This window comes from Amorphotheca resinae (assembly GCF_003019875.1).
Source record: "Amorphotheca resinae ATCC 22711 unplaced genomic scaffold M430scaffold_4, whole genome shotgun sequence".
Classification (NCBI taxonomy): Eukaryota; Fungi; Ascomycota; class Leotiomycetes; order Helotiales; family Amorphothecaceae; genus Amorphotheca; species Amorphotheca resinae.
Window position 1 is genome coordinate 1,243,672 of NW_020194474.1, and position 19,107 is coordinate 1,262,778.

General features: G+C 51.9%; 7 protein-coding genes across 7 annotated transcripts; 4 read left to right on the forward strand and 3 right to left on the reverse strand.

Moving 5' to 3' along the window:
- Positions 1-679: 679 nt before the first annotated feature.
- Positions 680-1,935, forward strand: M430DRAFT_99854 (hypothetical protein; the record flags this gene model as incomplete). Its single annotated transcript, XM_024870228.1, has 2 exons — positions 680-1,515; positions 1,611-1,935. Coding segments are annotated over 2 exons (1,161 nt in total), but the record flags the coding sequence as incomplete, so codon positions are not given.
- Positions 1,936-2,414: 479 nt separating this feature from the next.
- On the forward strand, positions 2,415-3,882 carry M430DRAFT_118533 (hypothetical protein). Its single transcript, XM_024861709.1, has 3 exons — positions 2,415-2,560; positions 2,637-3,041; positions 3,136-3,882. The coding sequence occupies exons 1-3, from the start codon at positions 2,495-2,497 to the stop codon at positions 3,763-3,765; spliced, it is 1,101 nt and encodes a 366-aa protein (XP_024722390.1). The 5' UTR covers positions 2,415-2,494; the 3' UTR covers positions 3,766-3,882.
- A 297-nt stretch (positions 3,883-4,179) lies between these two features.
- Positions 4,180-5,501, reverse strand: M430DRAFT_41009 (hypothetical protein). Its single transcript, XM_024867449.1, has 2 exons — positions 4,896-5,501; positions 4,180-4,803 (listed from the first exon to the last, which is right to left on the reverse strand). Exons 1-2 carry the CDS (start codon positions 5,399-5,401, stop codon positions 4,374-4,376), a joined length of 936 nt encoding a protein of 311 aa, XP_024722391.1. The 5' UTR covers positions 5,402-5,501; the 3' UTR covers positions 4,180-4,373.
- Positions 5,502-5,876: 375 nt separating this feature from the next.
- Positions 5,877-6,995, reverse strand: M430DRAFT_49386 (hypothetical protein; the record flags this gene model as incomplete). Its single annotated transcript, XM_024868065.1, has 3 exons — positions 5,877-5,978; positions 6,035-6,790; positions 6,843-6,995. The coding sequence occupies 3 exons, from the start codon at positions 6,993-6,995 to the stop codon at positions 5,877-5,879; spliced, it is 1,011 nt and encodes a 336-aa protein (XP_024722392.1).
- Positions 6,996-10,948: 3,953 nt separating this feature from the next.
- M430DRAFT_57587 (hypothetical protein) lies at positions 10,949-12,405 on the forward strand. Its single transcript, XM_024868678.1, has 5 exons — positions 10,949-11,786; positions 11,849-11,896; positions 11,951-11,983; positions 12,039-12,122; positions 12,179-12,405. Exons 1-5 carry the CDS (start codon positions 11,394-11,396, stop codon positions 12,221-12,223), a joined length of 603 nt encoding a protein of 200 aa, XP_024722393.1. The 5' UTR covers positions 10,949-11,393; the 3' UTR covers positions 12,224-12,405.
- A 1,736-nt stretch (positions 12,406-14,141) lies between these two features.
- M430DRAFT_118540 (glycoside hydrolase family 16 protein) lies at positions 14,142-16,226 on the forward strand. The gene is made up of 4 exons (XM_024861710.1): positions 14,142-14,744; positions 14,803-15,240; positions 15,291-15,753; positions 15,802-16,226. The coding sequence occupies exons 1-4, from the start codon at positions 14,633-14,635 to the stop codon at positions 16,172-16,174; spliced, it is 1,386 nt and encodes a 461-aa protein (XP_024722394.1). The 5' UTR covers positions 14,142-14,632; the 3' UTR covers positions 16,175-16,226.
- A 724-nt stretch (positions 16,227-16,950) lies between these two features.
- Positions 16,951-18,382, reverse strand: M430DRAFT_118543 (glycoside hydrolase family 76 protein). Its single transcript, XM_024861711.1, has 3 exons — positions 18,317-18,382; positions 17,625-18,260; positions 16,951-17,576 (listed from the first exon to the last, which is right to left on the reverse strand). The coding sequence occupies exons 1-3, from the start codon at positions 18,344-18,346 to the stop codon at positions 16,998-17,000; spliced, it is 1,245 nt and encodes a 414-aa protein (XP_024722395.1). The 5' UTR covers positions 18,347-18,382; the 3' UTR covers positions 16,951-16,997.
- Between the last annotated feature and the right edge of the window lie 725 nt (positions 18,383-19,107).

A 19,107-nucleotide genomic window follows, 5' to 3' on the forward strand; every position in this document is an offset into this window, starting at 1 on the left:
GAAATCCAACACGATCACTACGAAACCTCTCCAAGCCTCACAGACAGCCAAATTTGGCAAGGACTTCTTCTTCCTCTCCGACGATTTTGATAGCACCGTCAACCTAGATGATTCTTTTGACATTGATGCGCCATCAGCCAAGAAGCGACGACTATCTTCATCTCCGCCAGCAGTGTCATGTAAGACAAAAGTTCCTAGAACGTCAGGATTCAATAGATCTATTTCGAATATCGAGTCTTCGTCGAAGTATGGCATCTACAAAAGCAGCGCTGAGAGCCTGCGGAGGTCGAAGGCGGTGAGCACGGTTTTAGAATCCGACCCTATCGTATTTACAAGCTCGCCGGACCCGTTTGCGGATGTTGCGAGACGTCGAAGGGAAAAGAGGAAGGAAATATTAGCGGCGGATGACGACGATGATATTTTTGAACTTGGAAAGCCCAGGAAGGAGGTATTGGAGGACGATGAAGACGATATTTTCGAGCTCGGGAAACAAAGGAAAGGAATATTGGGGGATAATGAAGACGATGATATCTTTGAACTCAGACCTTCCAAGGAGAAGGTTGAGAAAAAGTTCACTTACGATACATTAAATGATTCGTCTGATATAGACCTGCCAGATCTTGATCAAATACCCGTAAAGGGTATTCCCAGAGTCTCGTCTAAGACGAGTTCGAAAACAGTGCTCGACAATTACAACGCCGAAAGGGAAAAGGAGAGGAAGGCAAAAGAGAAAGCCCAGAAGGCAGCGGAAAGAACGGTTTCCAAACAAACGAAGCAGGCTTCCAAGGAGGCCGAGAAGGAGCGGAAGCGCTTAGAGAGGGAAGAGAAAGCCCGCGAGAAAGAGAGAGCAGCAGAGCTTGCCAAAGTCAATATTGTTCGTACGAACAAACAAAGATCCAGTCATGAGATGATCGTGGATTTGCCGTCTAAGCTCTCGGACTCGATACTTGCCGAGCAGGTTCTCAAGTTACTTGGAAAGTCTGAAATTAGGCATTCGAACTGGGAAAGCTCGATACCGGTCATAAAGTGGAGGCGAGAAGTAAGCTCTGCGTATAACGAAGAGATGGGACAATGGGAGCCAGTTGCGCCGCACATAAAGCCGGAGAATCATGTCATGTTCATCATGTCCGCTAAGGAATTTGTCGAATTGGCTACAGGAAAGGAAGGCAAAGACATAGACGCTCACGTGCTGGGCTTGAAAGCCAAATTCACGTCTTGCGATATTATCTACCTGATAGAGGGCTTGGCGGTTTGGATGAGGAAGAACAGAGCTATCCAGAACAGAAAGTTCACTGAAGCGGTGAGGAACCAGATGAGCCAAGACGAGCCAGCTGCGACTCAGAGAGCAAGGAAGAAGAAGGAACAAGAAGAGTATGTTGATGAGGACTTGGTGGAGGATGCATTGCTTCGATTGCAAGTGATGCATGGAACGTTGATTCATCATACAGCTGCTATGATCGAAACAGCTGAGTGGATAGTTGTGTTTACACAACACATATCCACCATACCATATCGGTAGGTCACATCCCGTTTTCATCCATCTCCTATCATCACATGGTACCTCGGACGTGCTAGATTGTTTTATACTAATCGTTTTTATTGCTTTGTAGGCGCCAGGAGCAATCCCTCAATACATCATTCTGTATGGCTTCTGGTCAGGTTAAAAGCGGCGAAAATGCAGCCGACACCTTCACCAAAATGCTACAAGAAATGAAACTGATTACAGCACCGGTTGCTTACGGTATCGCGGCGGAATATCCAAGCGCACAGAAATTGATGAAGGGCTTAGAAAAGCACGGTCCGCTGGCTTTGGAGGATTGCAGGAAGACTGCCAATAAGAACGGTGCCTTCACGGATCGAAGAGTTGGGCCGGCTATCAGTAGAAGGATGTATAAGGTGTTCACGGGCCGAGACGAAAATAGCTTGAATGTTTAGTCTTCGGGTATCAAACACCTATACCTATACAGAATATTATATATTCCTGTTCTGTTTTTAGATACCTGCCTATCCTACCTATTCCACCTACGCACAGTAAGTAGCCCCCTTTTCCTGCGTCTGTTTTCCACCATTTTCGCTTAACCACAACTTCTTCAGGCTCACCCCCTGATGTCAGATGATTGATGTCTTGAACCGAGTTCCAGCGTCCCTCGATAGGCGGTAAGGTTCAAGTCATCGGCCATAAGGGAAGAGGTACTGTAGTATATCTGCAAATCATCATTGGATCCTGAGCCAGATGAGTTCGGTAGGTTGAAGGCGAGCCAAAGGTGGGATAGCGCTGATGGGGGCCCGCCTTTCCGCTCTTGAAGGCGGAGGAGCGCTCAAGTGCGAAGGAGGATCGCTCAAGTGCGGAGGGTGTCGCTCAAATGCGAAGAAGGGCTCCCGCCTTGTCGATGCTTTTATAGCTCCCGACGCAAGCCAGCCTCATGGAGGGGTAGCAATCGTGCGCAGAAGGCAGCTACTCGCGGCTTCAACAACACCCAGAATCGCGTTGGAAATGGCCGTGAGTTCTAGCAATGGCACGGGCCTGGAAAGGGTCGAGCTGGCGGGTACATCACGAGAGGTAAGGAATCAATGCAGCGCACGCTGGTTCCCTAGATGCATGTCTGTGGAGGCTGACGATCACATGTTACTACTAGATTGGGCTCCAGCATGGCAGACTCCTCGCGGGCAAAATCCGCAGCCAGATAGAAGTCTATGGCAACATGTTCCTGCACACGTCGAAGCTCGATTGGAAGGCCGTACGAGAGGTAGCTAAAGAGTATGCGGGCCCGATCGAGCGCCTCACGCCCGACCTGTACGCTGAGATGCAGGGCATTGCGGACGGGGCCGGGCTGGAGCTGATGGACATCGTGGCGCTGAACTGCAGGAGCGAGATCGCGCTGGGCCACTTCTCGGATGGCTGTACGAGTCTGGGCTGGAAGACGCAGAAGGAGGGCGTCATCCTGGCGCAGAACTGGGACTGGACTGAGCCCGTCAAGAGGAATCTCGTCTTGATGTCTATCGCCAGGCCTGGCTACCCGAAGATCTTCATGATCACTGAGGTCAGAATCCCCTACCTACCTACCGTCTTACCTTCCATATGTACATATATACATATGAATATATATTGTCTCAGGGGATGCTGATCAAGAACAGGCTGGCATCGTGGGCAAAATCGGTTTCAACTCCGCGTCCGTAGGCACATGTCTCAACGCGATCCGCGCCAAACCCACCGACGCCAGCAAACTGCCCATCCACATCGCGCTGCGCATCTGCCTCGACTCACGCAGCTCCTCAGCCGCGATCGCCAAGCTCGAGGCCCTCGGCGGCATCGCGTCCAGCGCGCACATCCTGCTCGCCGACGTCGACGACGGGCCGCGCAGCCTGGAGCTGTCGCCGCGCGGGAACGTCTACATCTCGCCGGACGCGCGCGGCATCGTCTGCCACTCGAACCACTTCATCGAGAACCGCCACGTCGTCGAGCCGCCGTGGCTATCCGGGTCGGCGGCGCGGCTGGAGCGCATCCGCGCCCTGACGGCGGACCTGGCGGATGAGGGGACCCCGCTGACGGCCGCGCTGCTGCGGGACCGCGTCTTCGCGGATACGTTCAATGCGCCGCAGGCCATCTGCTGTCAGGAGGATCCTGAGACGCCTGAGGTGATGCGGAGTAGCACGGCGTTTAATATCATTACGCGGTTTGTGAGGGGCGAGGAGCCGTCCGCGGAGCTGGTGTATGGGAGGCCCGGGAGTGGCGAGGAGGGTCCGGTGTTGAAGATGCCTTGGTGAGGGCGGGTGTTGGTGTCGTTGTATGTGTGTTTTCTTCCATAGGGCAGCTTGATAGATAGGTCTTCATGTAGCCAGCCCTCTCCTATATAGCACGAGGAGAAGAAGAATCGGTTTGCTGAACATCCATCTTGCAGTATTTCCATCCCCCCCCCCCAAAAAGAAAAGAAAATCCCGATCCTGCCCCTCCAATTTAATCCCAGCTCCAGAAAACAAACACAGTGCTATATATAAGGTAGCCAAGCCCAGCTCCTCAGGGGTAAGCCAGTATATTTCCAGATTCCGGACTCAAAACTTTTGTTTCTTTAATATCATTCATATCGAGGGAAAAGAGGTTTCAGTGAATTTTGACTTTATGTACATTGTACATGGCTTCACTAGCAGCTGTGGAGGAACTAACGAACTCAAAGGAAGAGAAGGGTCTGGCTAGGGTGCAGCATGGATATTGTAGTTGGGATCTTGGCAAGGTGTCGACTGTTGCCAGCTTGAGATGCTTGCTGTAGGGAAATGATGTTTTGTATATACATACTATACCCCTTGAAAAGCATTTTATATCCCCCGATTTTTGCACTTCTTAGTCCCGGGTGATTTATAGCTAGCGGTCAGAAGTATCAGACACTTTCAATCTGGCCCACCATACCAATCTTCCCATAGCTATCGACAATCCTGACCTCCGTGACCTTCTCCCTCTCCTCATCCATCACAACCCTGTACTTCTCGCCCGCGTACAGGGGACTCGTAGCCCTATAGCTAATCTTCCTCGGAACCGCGTTCCCTCCCCTCACATCCCTCCACAGATTCACCATGTTGATCAGGTTCAGCGGCCCGTGCACGACCAGATCGCGATGTCCCTCAACCTCCCGACACCACTCGCGATTGTAGTGGATCTTGTGCGCGTTGAACGTCAGCGCCGAGAAGCGGAAGAGCGTCACGGGCGTCTGCACGAAATCCCGCACGTACTTGCCTTCGGGCAGCGGCACCTCGATCGGCTTGGACGCTGGCGCCTGCGGGGTCGTGATCTCAGGGCGGAAGATCCAATTCCTAGACGCCGCAAATCCAAAGTGTCAGCAAAAAGAAGAAAAAAAAAAGTCCCACGGCCACAAGCAAGCAGACGCCAGCCCCGACATACATACCTCTTATCGACCAGCGCCACGCCATGCTCGTTCTCAAACGTCTTCTCCACGCCAACCACCACCATCTCCTCGCCGGCCCGCGTCTTCTTCCCCACCGCCGACAGCAGCCTTGTCGTCTCCACGACCTCCTGTCCTACGCTTAGCCCGCGCTCCGCATCGTCGCACCACTCCAGCTCGCCCCCGGCCCACATGCGCCGCGTGAACGGCCGCGGCGGGTTGAACGTCGTGTCTGTGCCGTCGCGGCCCAGGAGCTCCTCGGGCTGCGCCGGCGTGAAGTACGCCAGGTGGTAGCATGGCGGGAGGAGCGTGCCGTGGGCGGGCAGCGACGCGGCGAGCTCGGCCCGCGAGAGCGTCGCGGAGAAGCGCTGCAGTTGGTTGGCGTCTAGGAACTGGGTTTGCTTGAGCGGTGGGAGGGTTTGCGTTTTAGTGAGGAATTGGGATGCGATGGAGGTCGCGCTGGGCGTGGAGGAGACGCTGCTGTAGAGTCGGCGGAGCGTAAGAGACATGGTTGAGCTGCTGGGAGGGAGACATGGTGAGAGGTGTTGTCGCGAGAGGGTGAGGAAAGTCGGAGTTGGTGATGCGCGGATCCCCGTCGAGCTTAGAAGGGACGTCGGCCCCTGGGCGTTTCCGGAGCTTATACCCGAACCCCGCAGAAGATGACCGGGGATTTCGGATATCGGCAGTCGGATGTCGCTACCCCACCATGATATGTACTAAAGTCACCACCGGAAATTCAATTCCAGAGGCACGGTGCTTGATCATACGCAACATTTACTTGCAACTCTCAGAACTCGCTATTATACACAATCCAGGTCCATAACCAACCAATCCGACTCCCTTCGCATGAAACCTTCCCCCAGTGTCAACGAGACTTCCTGTACCGTTTATTATATAATCGGCCGTTATGAAACTCCTCAACGCCATCATAATGCCAATCGTGTCTCCATAACGAAGTCGTGAAGTTTGCTACCAATCTGGCATTTATGATGCCTCAACGCTAGCCATGACCACATCCCTAGTCTCGCGACTCTCTTCCATCCTCTTGATTAGCTCCCTTTCTTTTGGGGATTTCGGGCTTGCATCCTATTACAGAAATATCAGCAAAGTTCCAAGTGGAATGTATGTGAGGTAGAACTTACAATTCCCAGCAGTGCTGAAATGCTCGTGGCACTAGTTGGCTTGTTTTCAGGGGCTGGAGTCACGGGCTTCGGTGCTGGCTGCGCGCTGTATGCTTGATAACTGGTAGCAGTATGGGTGTCTGGAGAGGTGCATGGTGTGGGTGGACCGTCGTTCACGATTCCTCGCTTCCATGCTTCCTCCAAGAGGAATGGGGATGCAGATCCGCCATATTCTTTTGCGATAAGGCCCCAGAACGCTGCTCTGTGAATTTCATATATGTGGCGGAGGCGTTCCTTGTCCACATTGGATATGTTTGTTGGGGTCACGACCACGTCGCAGTCCAAACGCAGGGGATGACTTAAGGTAGCGTCAGATGCAGGACGGCAAGGAGGGGAGGATTTGGGAAGGATAGCAACTGGCTGGCTGATGTTTCTGGGAGGGCTGTTCGAAGTAGAGCGCGAGAGCAGTGTACTAGCGGAGGGGAGCAGCGTGTGGGCCGGCGTCTGAGGAGTGTACGTATGCGTAGGTGGGGAGTCGATTCGCATATTCGCAGCTTCGTGAACGGGAGACGGTATGGAGACTGGTACTGGCAGGATGGGTGATTGAGAAGCAGAACCGGGGCTAGACGAACTGGTGGAATTGGTCCGCTTGCGGCGATTACTACCATGAGAGAGCTGATGATAGTGGAGGCGACAAGCCAGCTCGGTCTTTTTCAAGTGCGCGGCGATGTGCTTATAGGGCATCTTCTGGAGACGAGTTTGGAGAAGATAGACTTCCTATAGACGCTGTTAAAAGAGAATCAAGCCTGCAAGCAAAATATATCCGTACCTCATCCTCACTCCAAGCTCTGCCTCCTCCTGTGGACGATGGCTTCCGGCTCTTCTGGACGCCATATTCATGTCGGTGAGTCGCATCAATTTGGGGGTAGTTGGTTGGTGCCGCGAGGGCAGAGGTATTCATCTGATGCATTGATGAAGGCATTGCGGTCATTGATCATCAACAACGAGTACTCGTTGCAGGTAAAAAGTATCTTGATGTCCAAAAGCTTGCTTGATCCGGAAAGTGGTGATGAATAGAACTGTCAAACGAGGCAGTCTAGAGCTGCTGCACAAGAGAACAATTCCTGCCAAATGTGGTGAAGAGAAAGATGAAATAAAGTTTTAATAGTGTGATAAACTACAGTAAGGAATGTAAGCAGCCAAGCCAGTTGGACAATGAAGGAAAGTGATAATTAGCTGCGGAAGAGGGTAGTCGACTTCGAGTGCAGGAGGCGAGAAAGAAAGAGAGAATAAGAGAAGAGCGCAGCCTAGCTGGATCATATATGAAGCATTGCCTTGCATAGGATCGTCTGGTGTAGGTTGGTTGTCATGGGAGCTCACGGCCGTGCACTTCTCTCTGGGGTTGGACGGCCATGCTAGCCCTGAGATTCGCGTGGGACGGCTGGTGTTTAACAGTTTCTGATTGAGCATGGTTTGGTTGCACATCTCGATAGAGATACACACTTCGTCCCGTTTCTGTATCATGCTCACGTTTCTCAGGGACTGGGGTAGAGTCGGATTTGCGTTTGAAGTTCCAGGTGGGTCTGCCGTCTCCGAGATCTATAACACAAGAAATTGCAGCCTCATCCCATTTCTATCAACTCTTCCAGCTCTTCGATGGTATGATACTCCGCAATTTGCGTCATATAGAAGAGAAGAGCTTCATTGATTGAAGCTCGTATGCTCTGTATATTCGCAAGCAATTGAAAAATGTACCGTCATTCAGATTGAATGTTTTCGCAGGGTGGCCTAATATGGGGGCTGTTTGTTGTGTCTCTGGTTGGATATCCGAAACTTGGGATGTCCAGAAGAGGCCCCTGTCGGAAACGCAGCGAGGCCCGCATCTTCAAGGAACCCTCGAGCCATCTCTTAGGGCTTAATTTGAGATCCGACCAGATCACTGGGTTAACGGTGGACGTTGACACTACGTTCTCATTGATCAGATGGAAACGGCCAGAGGCTTGCACCAAACAAGAGCCCCGCTTGGCGGATCGCCCATATCTTGAGTGGCGGAAATAGCGCCCTTCGTTTCGAAAACGGAAACTTTCGAAGCAGAATAGAAACAAGACCAAGATAATAATAGGCATTGCATGGTCTGGGCCAGCCTGCCGCCAATATTCCAGAATAGCAACAACAATAGTCTCGAAAGAAAGTGGACAACTAGACTTTATCATGATATATGACTTTTCATGATATCCACAGAAGATCTGGACTAGAGCGGCCAGCGACAAAGCAGCAGCAGAGGGAAGGAGAGAAATTACTTGATGAGCGACCGATTAGCTCGAGGTACAGTTGACATTTTGTCCTGTTAGACCTGTTTGCTGTAGGGACGGGATAGCCTTCGGGAGAGCAAACAAGAGAATTCCTGCTTGCTTACATAGGATACAAATTTTGATGTCGTCCCTGTCATGGTCTGGCGGAGAGGATGTAGCGGGGAAGCAGAGAGGAGGGAATGGTGAACCTATTGTTGGATCTGACTTTCCCAGGAGGAATCAGAAGGCTGCTGCAGACTTGACAGCCACAAATGTGCCAATGGTGCAATTAGATGATGAACGGGAGGGATGAGGGATGAAGGGGATCAAAAGATGGCACGGTCGGGCGTCTTCAAACACCAGTCGTTGGATGCGCCTGGGGTAGGAGAGCCCTCGAGACCGCCACAGTCTGAGATATTCACTGTCGCATGAATCGAGGAAAGGATCGCGACTGTTTGAACTTTGAAGGACCAGGAAGTGCTGATTCATGCGCTCTGTCTTGTCTTTGCTCTTGGGGGATGGGAATATTTGTTGTGGCGTCTGGACCCGTCAATTGAAATATTTCCTGTGGGTTTGTGTGTTGTGTCCGGAGACACATCTGATGTTTCTACCTTACTTTAGGATAACGAGCACCTTCCAATTGCCGATGCACTGATGAGAAACATGCCTCGACTAGATCAATATTGGTGGTATTCTTCCCGGTTTTTTTAGACGCCAATACAGGTACACAGCAGTAGGAGCAGATGGTCGTCGTCACTTTTGAGACAGGTCTCGACTTGCCAGAGCCGCTACACCGTGGAGCAGCCCCAACAGCCGTGATAAAAGTCTATCCTTATTGTGGTTGAGAGGGATTTTTGAGTTGTGTCTATTCTTGAAAGGGCCTCGCCATCGCTGTCAGAATGAGACAAGAAATCTCTTTTCCCCTAGCTTTTATTTTATTTTCCTTGTTTTCCCCTTCCCAACTCAACTAACATTGCTTGCATGAAGGTCGGATGAAGCTCATTCCACTACACCCATCCATCACTTCCTGGGGAAGCCCATGGGTACTTGGGACTTAGTCACGGGTCGCCCGGAATCTCATCGGGATGGCTATGAACTTATGAAGGGATGAGGCCATACATAATACATACCTTCTATAACCGCTATCCCAGAGCCTTTGAGCGAATTGTACAGGGTCAATCTGCAAAGCGCCAGATGCGACAACTATATTGCGCACTATCTGACATGATATAGGCGCCATGATATATCTCCTCTCAGGTGCAAGCCTCAGAGAGAACGTGATCTTCCTCCCCGTTGGTGGCGGTTGGTGGCCCGGGTCTTCGGCTGGGGAGGTTGGGGTCTGCAACGACTGATGAAGCTACTTGGAGGCACAATGCGAACCCAGGAGTCCGAGAAACCATGGTACATGGTACATGGCACGCGGTACACACTTGCCAGTTCGTACATACGGCACAGGACTACTGTATGTACATCGCCCGTTTGATGCTCGAATACGAAAGGCGGAAGAGCGCGGCAAGAGAAGATTGCGGGGTACATACAGGATACACACAAAGGAGGAAGAAGGCCAACACTCGAGATGTAGGTTGTAGGTACTGTGCTTGCGCGCGGTGGAAACTCGAGAGGCTCTGGGCAGGAGCCGGACATACCTCCGTACAACCGACCTTTCGTGCTCTCAATAGTGAGACATACTACTCTGTAGGGTAAGGTACTGCAGGATAAACTCCAGATGGAAGAAATAAGGTCATGTACTAGTCATCGACAGACAGCTCTCTGTCAAAATGTCAAGTTCCAACCGGTAGGATTCTTAGCACCGTACCGGATGGGAGTAGCGCAAGCGTACACAGAGACAGGACATGCACAGAGCACAGGACAGCGCGATCACCACGGATGGGTCCACGGATGGCGGTCCCTGGGGCCCGGGGAGGCCTGGACCCCCTGAGGGCTGAAGGATGGTGGTGTGTGCGGTACGGAGTAGTGTACGTTCTGGGTCTTGGGTGCTGCGATAGGAGTAGGTATAGTATATCCTGAGTATTATCAACGTACGGGGGGGGGAATTGTGATTCTTATTCTTGCCTTATTATCGCTGCATGGTCACGTTGATTGTGATAAGTAAATATATAAATAATTAATGAATTAAATAAGGTAAGTCAGAATCAGAATCAAAATATATATCCAGAATAATACAAACATATACCCAGATACAGCGTATACCCCGCGCCGACGAGGCATTTCCACAGCGCCCACACTGGCCAGGCGAATCCCCGGCACAAACGCCGCATCCACAATTCTCACTCGAGTCCCGGACCCTGGGCTCGACTTCAGCACTAGGCTCTTTCCGGCCCCCCTGTGGTTACACAAGTCTTATTGGCTGTTTTATACCTGGATTCTACCGTCTCTGTTGAGTGTTGACTTGTGATTTCTCTTCCCTTTCCAGGTTTCTCTGCGTCTTGTTCAGGATACCCTATTCTTCGTGATCGACGACTTCTCATTTTGGGGTGTGCGAGGGGGAAAGGGGGGGTGCGCGGAGGGAAGGGCTGATTGATATTGTCTGTCCAGAAGGGGGGGGGGGGGGGGGCCAAAAGCAAAACCAAAAGAAGGAAAATAGGAGGCGATAACGAATAATAAAGTTTCCATGGAGATGGCCGCTCCACTCGCCGTGGATGAATGGGCCATAGAAACAATATCTGCTTCCGCTATCACACATTCATTGCCTTGTTCTCGCGCGACCTACCGCTATCGCGACCTCTTTTTCTCCTTCTCCCCACACTGCCTGGCCGGCGATTGCGAGTCGTGCCCGTTCACGCGTTGTGCCAAGATCATCGCCAGCTGCCACCGGCCCCCCCGACAGTCCTACCTGCAGGGAAGGCATGTCAGCCCTGTTGACCACTTCCCCATTTCCTCGATCATTTGAGATCGTAAGTACTCTGTACCTCGCCCCAGCCTCGACCCGGGATTCCTGGCCCAGTCCACACGCGAGGAGCAGCGGCTCCTACCCTTTGCGCCCACAACACGTTGATCTTTCTCCCTCACTTTCTTAATTGTACCCACGACACCCGCATCTGCGCCATCACGTCTACGCCTCGGTTCCAATGTCGAGACGTCCAGACAGACAAGAACTCGACTTCACTTCAGGAATCCCGCCTTACTTCGCCTTCCCAAGCCCAGCTGACAACTCTGTGAAGCCCGAAAGCTTATCGCCGACAGGTGCGCGGAACAAGCGTCCTGCGCCAGGCCCCGGCACCGCAACGTTCACAATGTCAGGTCTAGGTCCCGGCATGGCGTCGTCCTCAATGGCGTCGCCTTCAATGGTGTCGCCCTCAATGGCCTCGTCTTCAGCAGGCGCGGGTGAACCAAGCATGGCCTCTGCCCCCATGGAGCCGCCCCCAAAGAAGAGTCGGACAAATACTCCATGGACCCCTGCTGAAGAGCAGAGGCTGAAGAACATGAGAGACGCAGGAAATAGCTGGGCGGAGATCGCAAAGGTGAGGTTGACTTACTCGGAGGCTCAGTTCGCACAGGGATCAGGACTGAGACTCCGTGACAGACATTTCCAAGCAGAACCGAGGGCAGCGTCAAGAAGCACTGGTATAAGGTACGATCCCCCTGCTACGGCAAGTAGTTGAGCTCGGCACTAATGGAGACACAGGATATGCATTATGCCGAGTTTGCAGAGGACGAGGTACGCAACCTGCTGAGCCTCTTCCTTGCACTGATTACTGATTGATGCTCTCTAGAGCCAGGCCCTCCTCAACGCCATCAAAGAATACGAGACGAATAAGTGGAAAGTGATCGGTGCGAAAGTTGGCAAGCCTGCGAAGGTTCGAGGTCTCCGGAACGCTACATGAACGATGTGTTTCGCTGACTATTAGCGCAGGCATGCGAGCAGTACGCTAAAGAACATTTCGCTGGCCGCATATAATGTAGGGCAGTGTGGCACAGTTCTGGAAGCCATCCTGTCCTCTGGGACCGACGTTTCCACCGCACGCCCATCAGTATGCGCGTATCCACTACCGCCGGCGACAACTCCGCCATCCCTCCTATTTTTGACCGTGGATACCCTCAAGTTTCTCGCTTTTTTTTAGAGCATCGTCGTTGAGCATTATTGTGGGGCCGCATGGCGCAGGCGGAATGCCCTCTGATACATGTTCGGTATATGCTCGGTCTATCATGCTCATTTCCAATTCAAAAGTTTCATTTCTACGGTGTGCTTCTCCTGTTACGGATTTTTCTCCTAATTTTATGGTTCTACGAGGAATGGATGGACGGATACCAGGCGCACACGGCATCTCTGGTCAGAAAGCTGGATTGGGATTCGGGATTTTATTGCTCGACGTGGGCAAGGACAGGAGAGGAAGGTCGAAATAACGTGTGCAGTAAATGTGCAAAGGGGTCCCTTTGTATTCGAATGATGGGCCGCAGTTTTACACCAACTTTCTTAGAGTGGCTATGAACTACCAACTTGAGGACCAATCCTTTGTGTGCTTTCGTCCGAACGTATGTGAGTGAACGGGCTTAGTGGCAACGCCCACGCGGATTTGATTTGATATCGGAACCAAGGAGACACGTCGCGATGAAGAAGGGGGACTTGGGAAGGGGCTCTGTCCAGAGGTAAGTTGTTGCAACAGTTGGCGACAACCTGCGATGTCATACGAACGACGTACTCGGGGAAGGACAGGCCAGCATGTGGGCAGCCGTGCTAACAAGGAACAAGGGAAAAAGGTGTGCGGTCGAGCCTCGAGGGCAGCCTTCGACTCTTCGGCTTCGGCCTGTGCACGCGGTCCAAGGGGGGCGAGGCTCTCGGGACTTGTTCCTCTATCCGAAGGGGATCATGCCGATCGCGTGCGTACCGACGACGTCCATTGGGCACAGGTACCTATATCATAGGATATAATAGTATCGGTGCCGTACTGAGAGAGGAGCCTCTGCTCAGCACGTCCACCCTTCACATTCCTTGTTGTGACAGCACGCCCTGGTATGTTGTTCGTGATGACTTACCAGCGCTCGTCGCGAAGGGCCAGGTTTAACTACTTCCAAGGCTCTAAGGCTCTAAGCATTCCAGAGACCCACTCCGTACGCATCCACTCCGCACACAATGCACATCCACTCCGCACACCAGACACAGGAATCTCGTCCGGAGTCCCATAGATAGATGGTTACGTTAGGTAAGCGGGGCTCCAAGGCCCAATCACATATACCAAATTCGCGAATTATTACCGTAATGCCTTGTTATTTGCTCTCTTTTTGCTTTTTCGTTGCTGGATCTATCTCGGTGGCTGAAGGTTCCAGCCCTTCTGATTCCACTCACCAAGCGTCAAGCGTCAATCGCTCTTTACGTGGGCTGGCAATCCCCAGAATCCAGATCTCAAAGCCAAAGAACTGCCGTACATCGCATTCTGCTGGCCCCGCACCTGTGCAGTGAAGTACATGCGCAAACCACTCGAGCATCTCATTTCGCAAGTGTGAACCCAATGCTACGGTCGTAACGGCTCGTGAAGCGTAATACGAGAGGCCTTTGCATTCTTCGGCAATCTCGCTGGACGGCGCGCTGCGTGCGTAAGGTCAGGTAAACATTACCGCGTATAATTACCTCCGGAAGGTGCGTTACGGTATTCCTGTCCTGAGTGATTACCGTGTGTTCAGACTTCTCTGCCCCGGATCAGGCATAGCGCTGTCGTAATAATAGCCCGCGCCCCAGGAGATGGCGCGCTCTGATTGGCCCGGTTCCTCGGAACCCCCAGAGGCCACGCACATCCCCCCCAGAAGGGGCTAGAGCAGTCCAACCCCTGTTTCCACTCCAGAAGGTCTCCTCCAAGTTCCAACGCCGAACTTTCCCATCTCCTTCTCCTCCTCTTCTCTTTCTCCTCTTTTCTTCTTTTCCATCCCCCCTGCTCGACAACACCATCACCCCGTCGACAACCTTTTTCTCTTTCTCTCGACTCGACGCCTCTCCCAGCGCGCCGACGTCCCCTTTTAGATCGGCATTGCCTACCACATTCGCTATTTTTCGCTCATATCTTCTACTAATCTCCTTTCCCCGTGGACGGAACGCGACTCCCGAGACCTCCACGATCTTTCTTATATCAAGTGTTTTGCCCATTGACGCCAACCAACCACGACCCGCAAAGCAATCATCAACAGGGCCGCATACGTCGAGAGACACTTCCGCTCAACTCAACAGGACCTTTGTTGCCTGTAACCGTCGCTTCCGGTTGATCTCTTGGATTGATTATCCGCCCTTCTCTCGTTACCTCGAGGATCGTATCGCCAATCGCTCGATTCGGTCTTCGGTGGTCTTCAATCCCCATTTCATCTTCAACGCTCGTTCACAATGGTTCGAACATCAATATTCGTGACCGCTTTGGCCATCGCGTCCACGGCCTTTGCGCAACAAACCTGTGACCTTAACACCAAGTGTCCAGAGGAAGCACCCTGCTGCTCTCGTAAGTGACCATCCGCCTCGGGTGTCGTCTTGCCTGAGCTAACAAACTTCTTTTCCAGAGTACGGACAATGTGGTGTTGGAGCTTACTGCCTGGGTGGCTGCGATCCTCGTTCGTCTTTCTCCCTTGACTCATGCACGCCCGAACCGGTTTGCCAGAGCAAGACATACGACTTCACCAGCATGGACCGCATTACCTCCAAGACCAAGTACCTTGGAGATGCCTCCAAGACTGACTGGGTCATGGATGGTGATGCTGTCATATATGATAACAACGTTCTGTTGACGATGGCTCCCGGAACAGTGGGAACCCTGTTGGCAAGCTCGACCTATATGTGGTACGGAAACGTGAAGGCAACATTCAAGACCAGCAGAGGTGCAGGTGTTGTCACTGCCTTCATTTTGCTCTCGGATGTCAAGGACGAAATCGATTACGAGTTTGTCGGAGCTGCTTTGGATACTGCTCAATCCAACTACTACTTCCAGGGCATTCCTGACTGTGAGTGCCGAAATGAAACCCTTAGGCGAGATGGAGCTAATTTGGCCCAGATAACAATGAACTCAACATCAGTCTTTCAGACACTTTCGAAAACTACCACACTTACGAAATTGACTGGACTCCGGACTCGATCACCTGGAGCGTAGACGGACAAGTCGGCCGCGTTAAGCAGCGCACTGATACCTGGAATGCCACTTCCAATCAATGGATGTTCCCTCAGACTCCCGCTCGTGTCCAGCTCTCCCTCTGGCCCGGTGGACTTGCCTCCAATGGTCAAGGTACCATCGACTGGGCAGGAGGATTAGTTGACTGGAACTCTCCGCTTATGACTAACGGATACTACTATGCAACCTTCGAATCCGTGACTATCTCTTGCTACAATGCAACTTCTTCTCTCGGCACTAACACTGGTGTATCTTACACCTATGACAATGCTGCCGGTACCAACAACACCGTAGTTGCTGGTGACAAGCCCACGGTTCTCAAGTCCCTCCTCGCCACGGGTACCAATATGTCTATCGAAGAACCATCTGCTGCTGCATCATCATCCACATCCTCCAGCTCATCCAAAGGCTCATCCTCCAAGTCAGCTTCCAGCACTAAGCCATCGGCCACCGTACAGTCAATCCCAGGTCTCACCGGCGCCGGCCCGGGAGCTGACCCTCACGCTGGAGGGGACAGTTCCAGCTCTAGCTCTAGCTCCAGCTCCAGCTCCTCCGACTCAAGCTCCAGCTCCACTCAGTCTGCGAGCGGCAGCTCCTCCACTGATGGTAGCACCAGCGGATTCAGCCAAGGAGGCTCCAACTCCGGCTCAAGCTCTAGCTCCAGCCACAGCTCCAGCGGTGCAGACAAGCTCGGCGCGACTCAAGAGAAAGTGTTGCAGGGTAGCCTGTTCGCTGGTATCGTGGCAATGGTTGCCATGGTCGTTCTGTGAGAGTAACCAGCTGTCTGACGCTGGATCTGGGCGGGATCGATCTTGCATTTTCGGGTGAGCATTGCGTTTGTATCCTGTATGTTATGAATCTTTTATTTACCTAATGGCGTTGGCCATCTATTCCTTCTTGAAAAAACCACCACTTTTGGACTTTCAAACAAATGGGGGGGTTTGAGATGAGAAGATTTGGCGGAACTGCTTCTTGTACAAACTTTTTCTGTCGCTGGGAATACATAGCATTGCGGAGGAGCCGAAGATTGTGGGACATTTTTTTCCAAATGAGAAATATGCATGTAGGTAGCTGAGAAATATACGAAATCTAAAGAAACGGCCACTGCAGCACTAGCCCTTGATGCTTCTTGAACTGGGTGAGAGATGTATTATCCCAGAAAAGAACACAACACGCGGTCCGAGTCGACTCTTCCCTAAATGAGCATCGGTCAACACGCAAAGAGAGAGGCCAACGCGTTCCTTGTTAATTTAAATTGATGTACAAATAAATCCTGGGGTAACTAACTATTTTCTCTGCACCTCTACAAATAAAGCTACCCTAGTGATACCCGATCTCAAATCCGGGATTCATCACAGAAGCCCAAGGATATATCTTATCTACCTGTACTGTAGATGTTAGATAGGTACCCATCTAAACCACCTGACTCCATGACGCCACCGGTAATAAATAAATACCTCCCTCCATGCAACAATAATGGCTCAGGACGGGATACATGGTAAACAGAACAAAGAAATCCCTAAAGAAACCCTCTTTCTCTTTCTAGGTACTTATGGAGGGGGGTACATATAGTCAACTCCGCCAGATCCCTAACTAACTCTCCATAACCATGAACACGGTGCCCCCGATAGCACTGCTCAAGACTGCGAAGGTCATCAACGCCGCGCCCACCTTCTCCTTCGTCGTCACGGGTGTCGTATCGAACGTCGGCGTCGCACTCGTGGTCCCGATCCCGGCTGATGGGTTCCCCTGGCTTGTGCCGCCCGTGCTGTTCGTCACCGGCGCGACGACCTTCTGGCCCGGGACCTGGATCAGCGAGGATTGGATGGCGCCCAGCGCGCTCATCTGCTGGCCGATACCGAACGAGCCGTCGTTCGTCCCGGTCGTCCATTTGGAGCCACATTGGGTCCCGCTGTTGCCCCCGTTGCATATCTTCGCCGCTGCGCGCGCGGAAGTGGCTAGGAGGGGCGCGATCTGGTTGTAGGTGAACGGTGCTAGAGTGGCGGTTGCGGCGAGCCAGGAGGAGAAGTAGGTTTTGAAGGAGAGCTGGTCAGTGTCACATGTGTTGGCACTCTCGCAGGCTTGCTCCTGCATTATTCCGTTGTCGAAGAATATGTGGGAAGCGTTCAGGATGCCTTCGGTGCGTTCTTCCCAGATAGCATTGCCCTTGGTCTTTCTAAAGTCAGTTTCCGAAACACCATATATGTAGATGACACATACGTAATTAAACATATTCGCGGCGCCGTGCAGGTAGATACCAGCATTATATGTCCATTGAAGTTTATCGATGGATGTGCAATTTTGTAAATCTGAAGCTCCGTCAAAGACATTGTAAGAGGCATCAATTAAACCAGTCGAAGTCTCCCAGTCCCATACCTTTTGGGCCCACTGCGCGTAGGTATCGTTTCCAGTATATCTTGCTAGTCTCGCACCCAGATTGAACAAGCAGCCATTTGCAATGCTGTTCTTGTACGTAAACCCGTTGTTAAATGTAAATATTTGCCAGCGGAGGCCGCCACCGCACGTTGTCTCATCCCATCGAGAGGCAAGTTCATTAAAGACCGCTTGTGCCAAGGCCAGCCATTGGGGTTGGTCAGCGGGTGGATTCTGGAAGTTCGTTTCAGCGGCTAACATTGCTGCCATGCCCCAAAACCCTTGATCATCGTTGCCTTCATCTTTGGTCTGATTTGCTGGCATATAGTCGTTATCCGCACCAACTTGAAAGAGTAATGCCTGCTGCACCACATCGTTGTAAGTCGAATCACCGGTATAGCGGAAATAATCCAATAAAGACATGAACATTCCGCCTCCTTCCCACCAGAAATATGGCTGTGGTAGTAGTCCGGGAGTACCTCCCTTGACTATGTTAGCTACACAGCTAGACAGAGAAGATGCGAGTATGGCAGACGTACGGTATCATTACCGTTGTAATATTTCATCATGTCGTAGGCAACGGTGCTGGCAGCACTCTTTATAGATGCTAGGAAGAGATCAAATCAGCATACCGCAGATTTTAGCCCTACTGCTGCCAGAAAAAGACTGCACGTACCTTCCGATGTTGGGTCGAGTGTAAGAGCAGCCGCCGTTTGAATAAGTAAAGACTGCCATAGCCAAGTGAAAAGATGCATTATGAGAAAGTAGGGATGAAATAATTATTGTTTGCAGCAGAAGAACAACGCAGGTTATCGAGGAGACCGATGATACTTTGCGATAAGTGCAAAGAATACGTGTAGGCAACGCCGAACGATGGAAAAGAAAATTAAATCAAGGCCCTGTCAAAGGTGCCGAGTAGAAACGAAATCAAGAATGACCACAGGTCATACGTTGATAATTTAGCCTGCCGGAGGGAATGCTGTGGTGTTGTGAGAAGAGAAATGCTTTTATCGCAAGCTCGCCAGCAGCTTGCTGTTGTAGGAAACGGCCAAAGACGGGACTGACACGTTCCTGGTCGGCGAGAGGCTGCTAGAAACGTGTAAGAAGATATAAGAATTGAAACGACTATACCTGTCCCATGGCCCATGTCGTGTACCTTCTGCACCAACACGAGCTGCTGGAGATGTCTTTCCAGGGGCTGTTGTCCCAGATCTGAGCTTTGAAACCCGCGCAGTCGCAATCGGGTCGGCCTGACACAGCGATTCACAGCGAGGGGTTCTAACTTTGTCCCATCGGTGGGGCATTTGCTCCAGCCCTCAGATGCCATGGT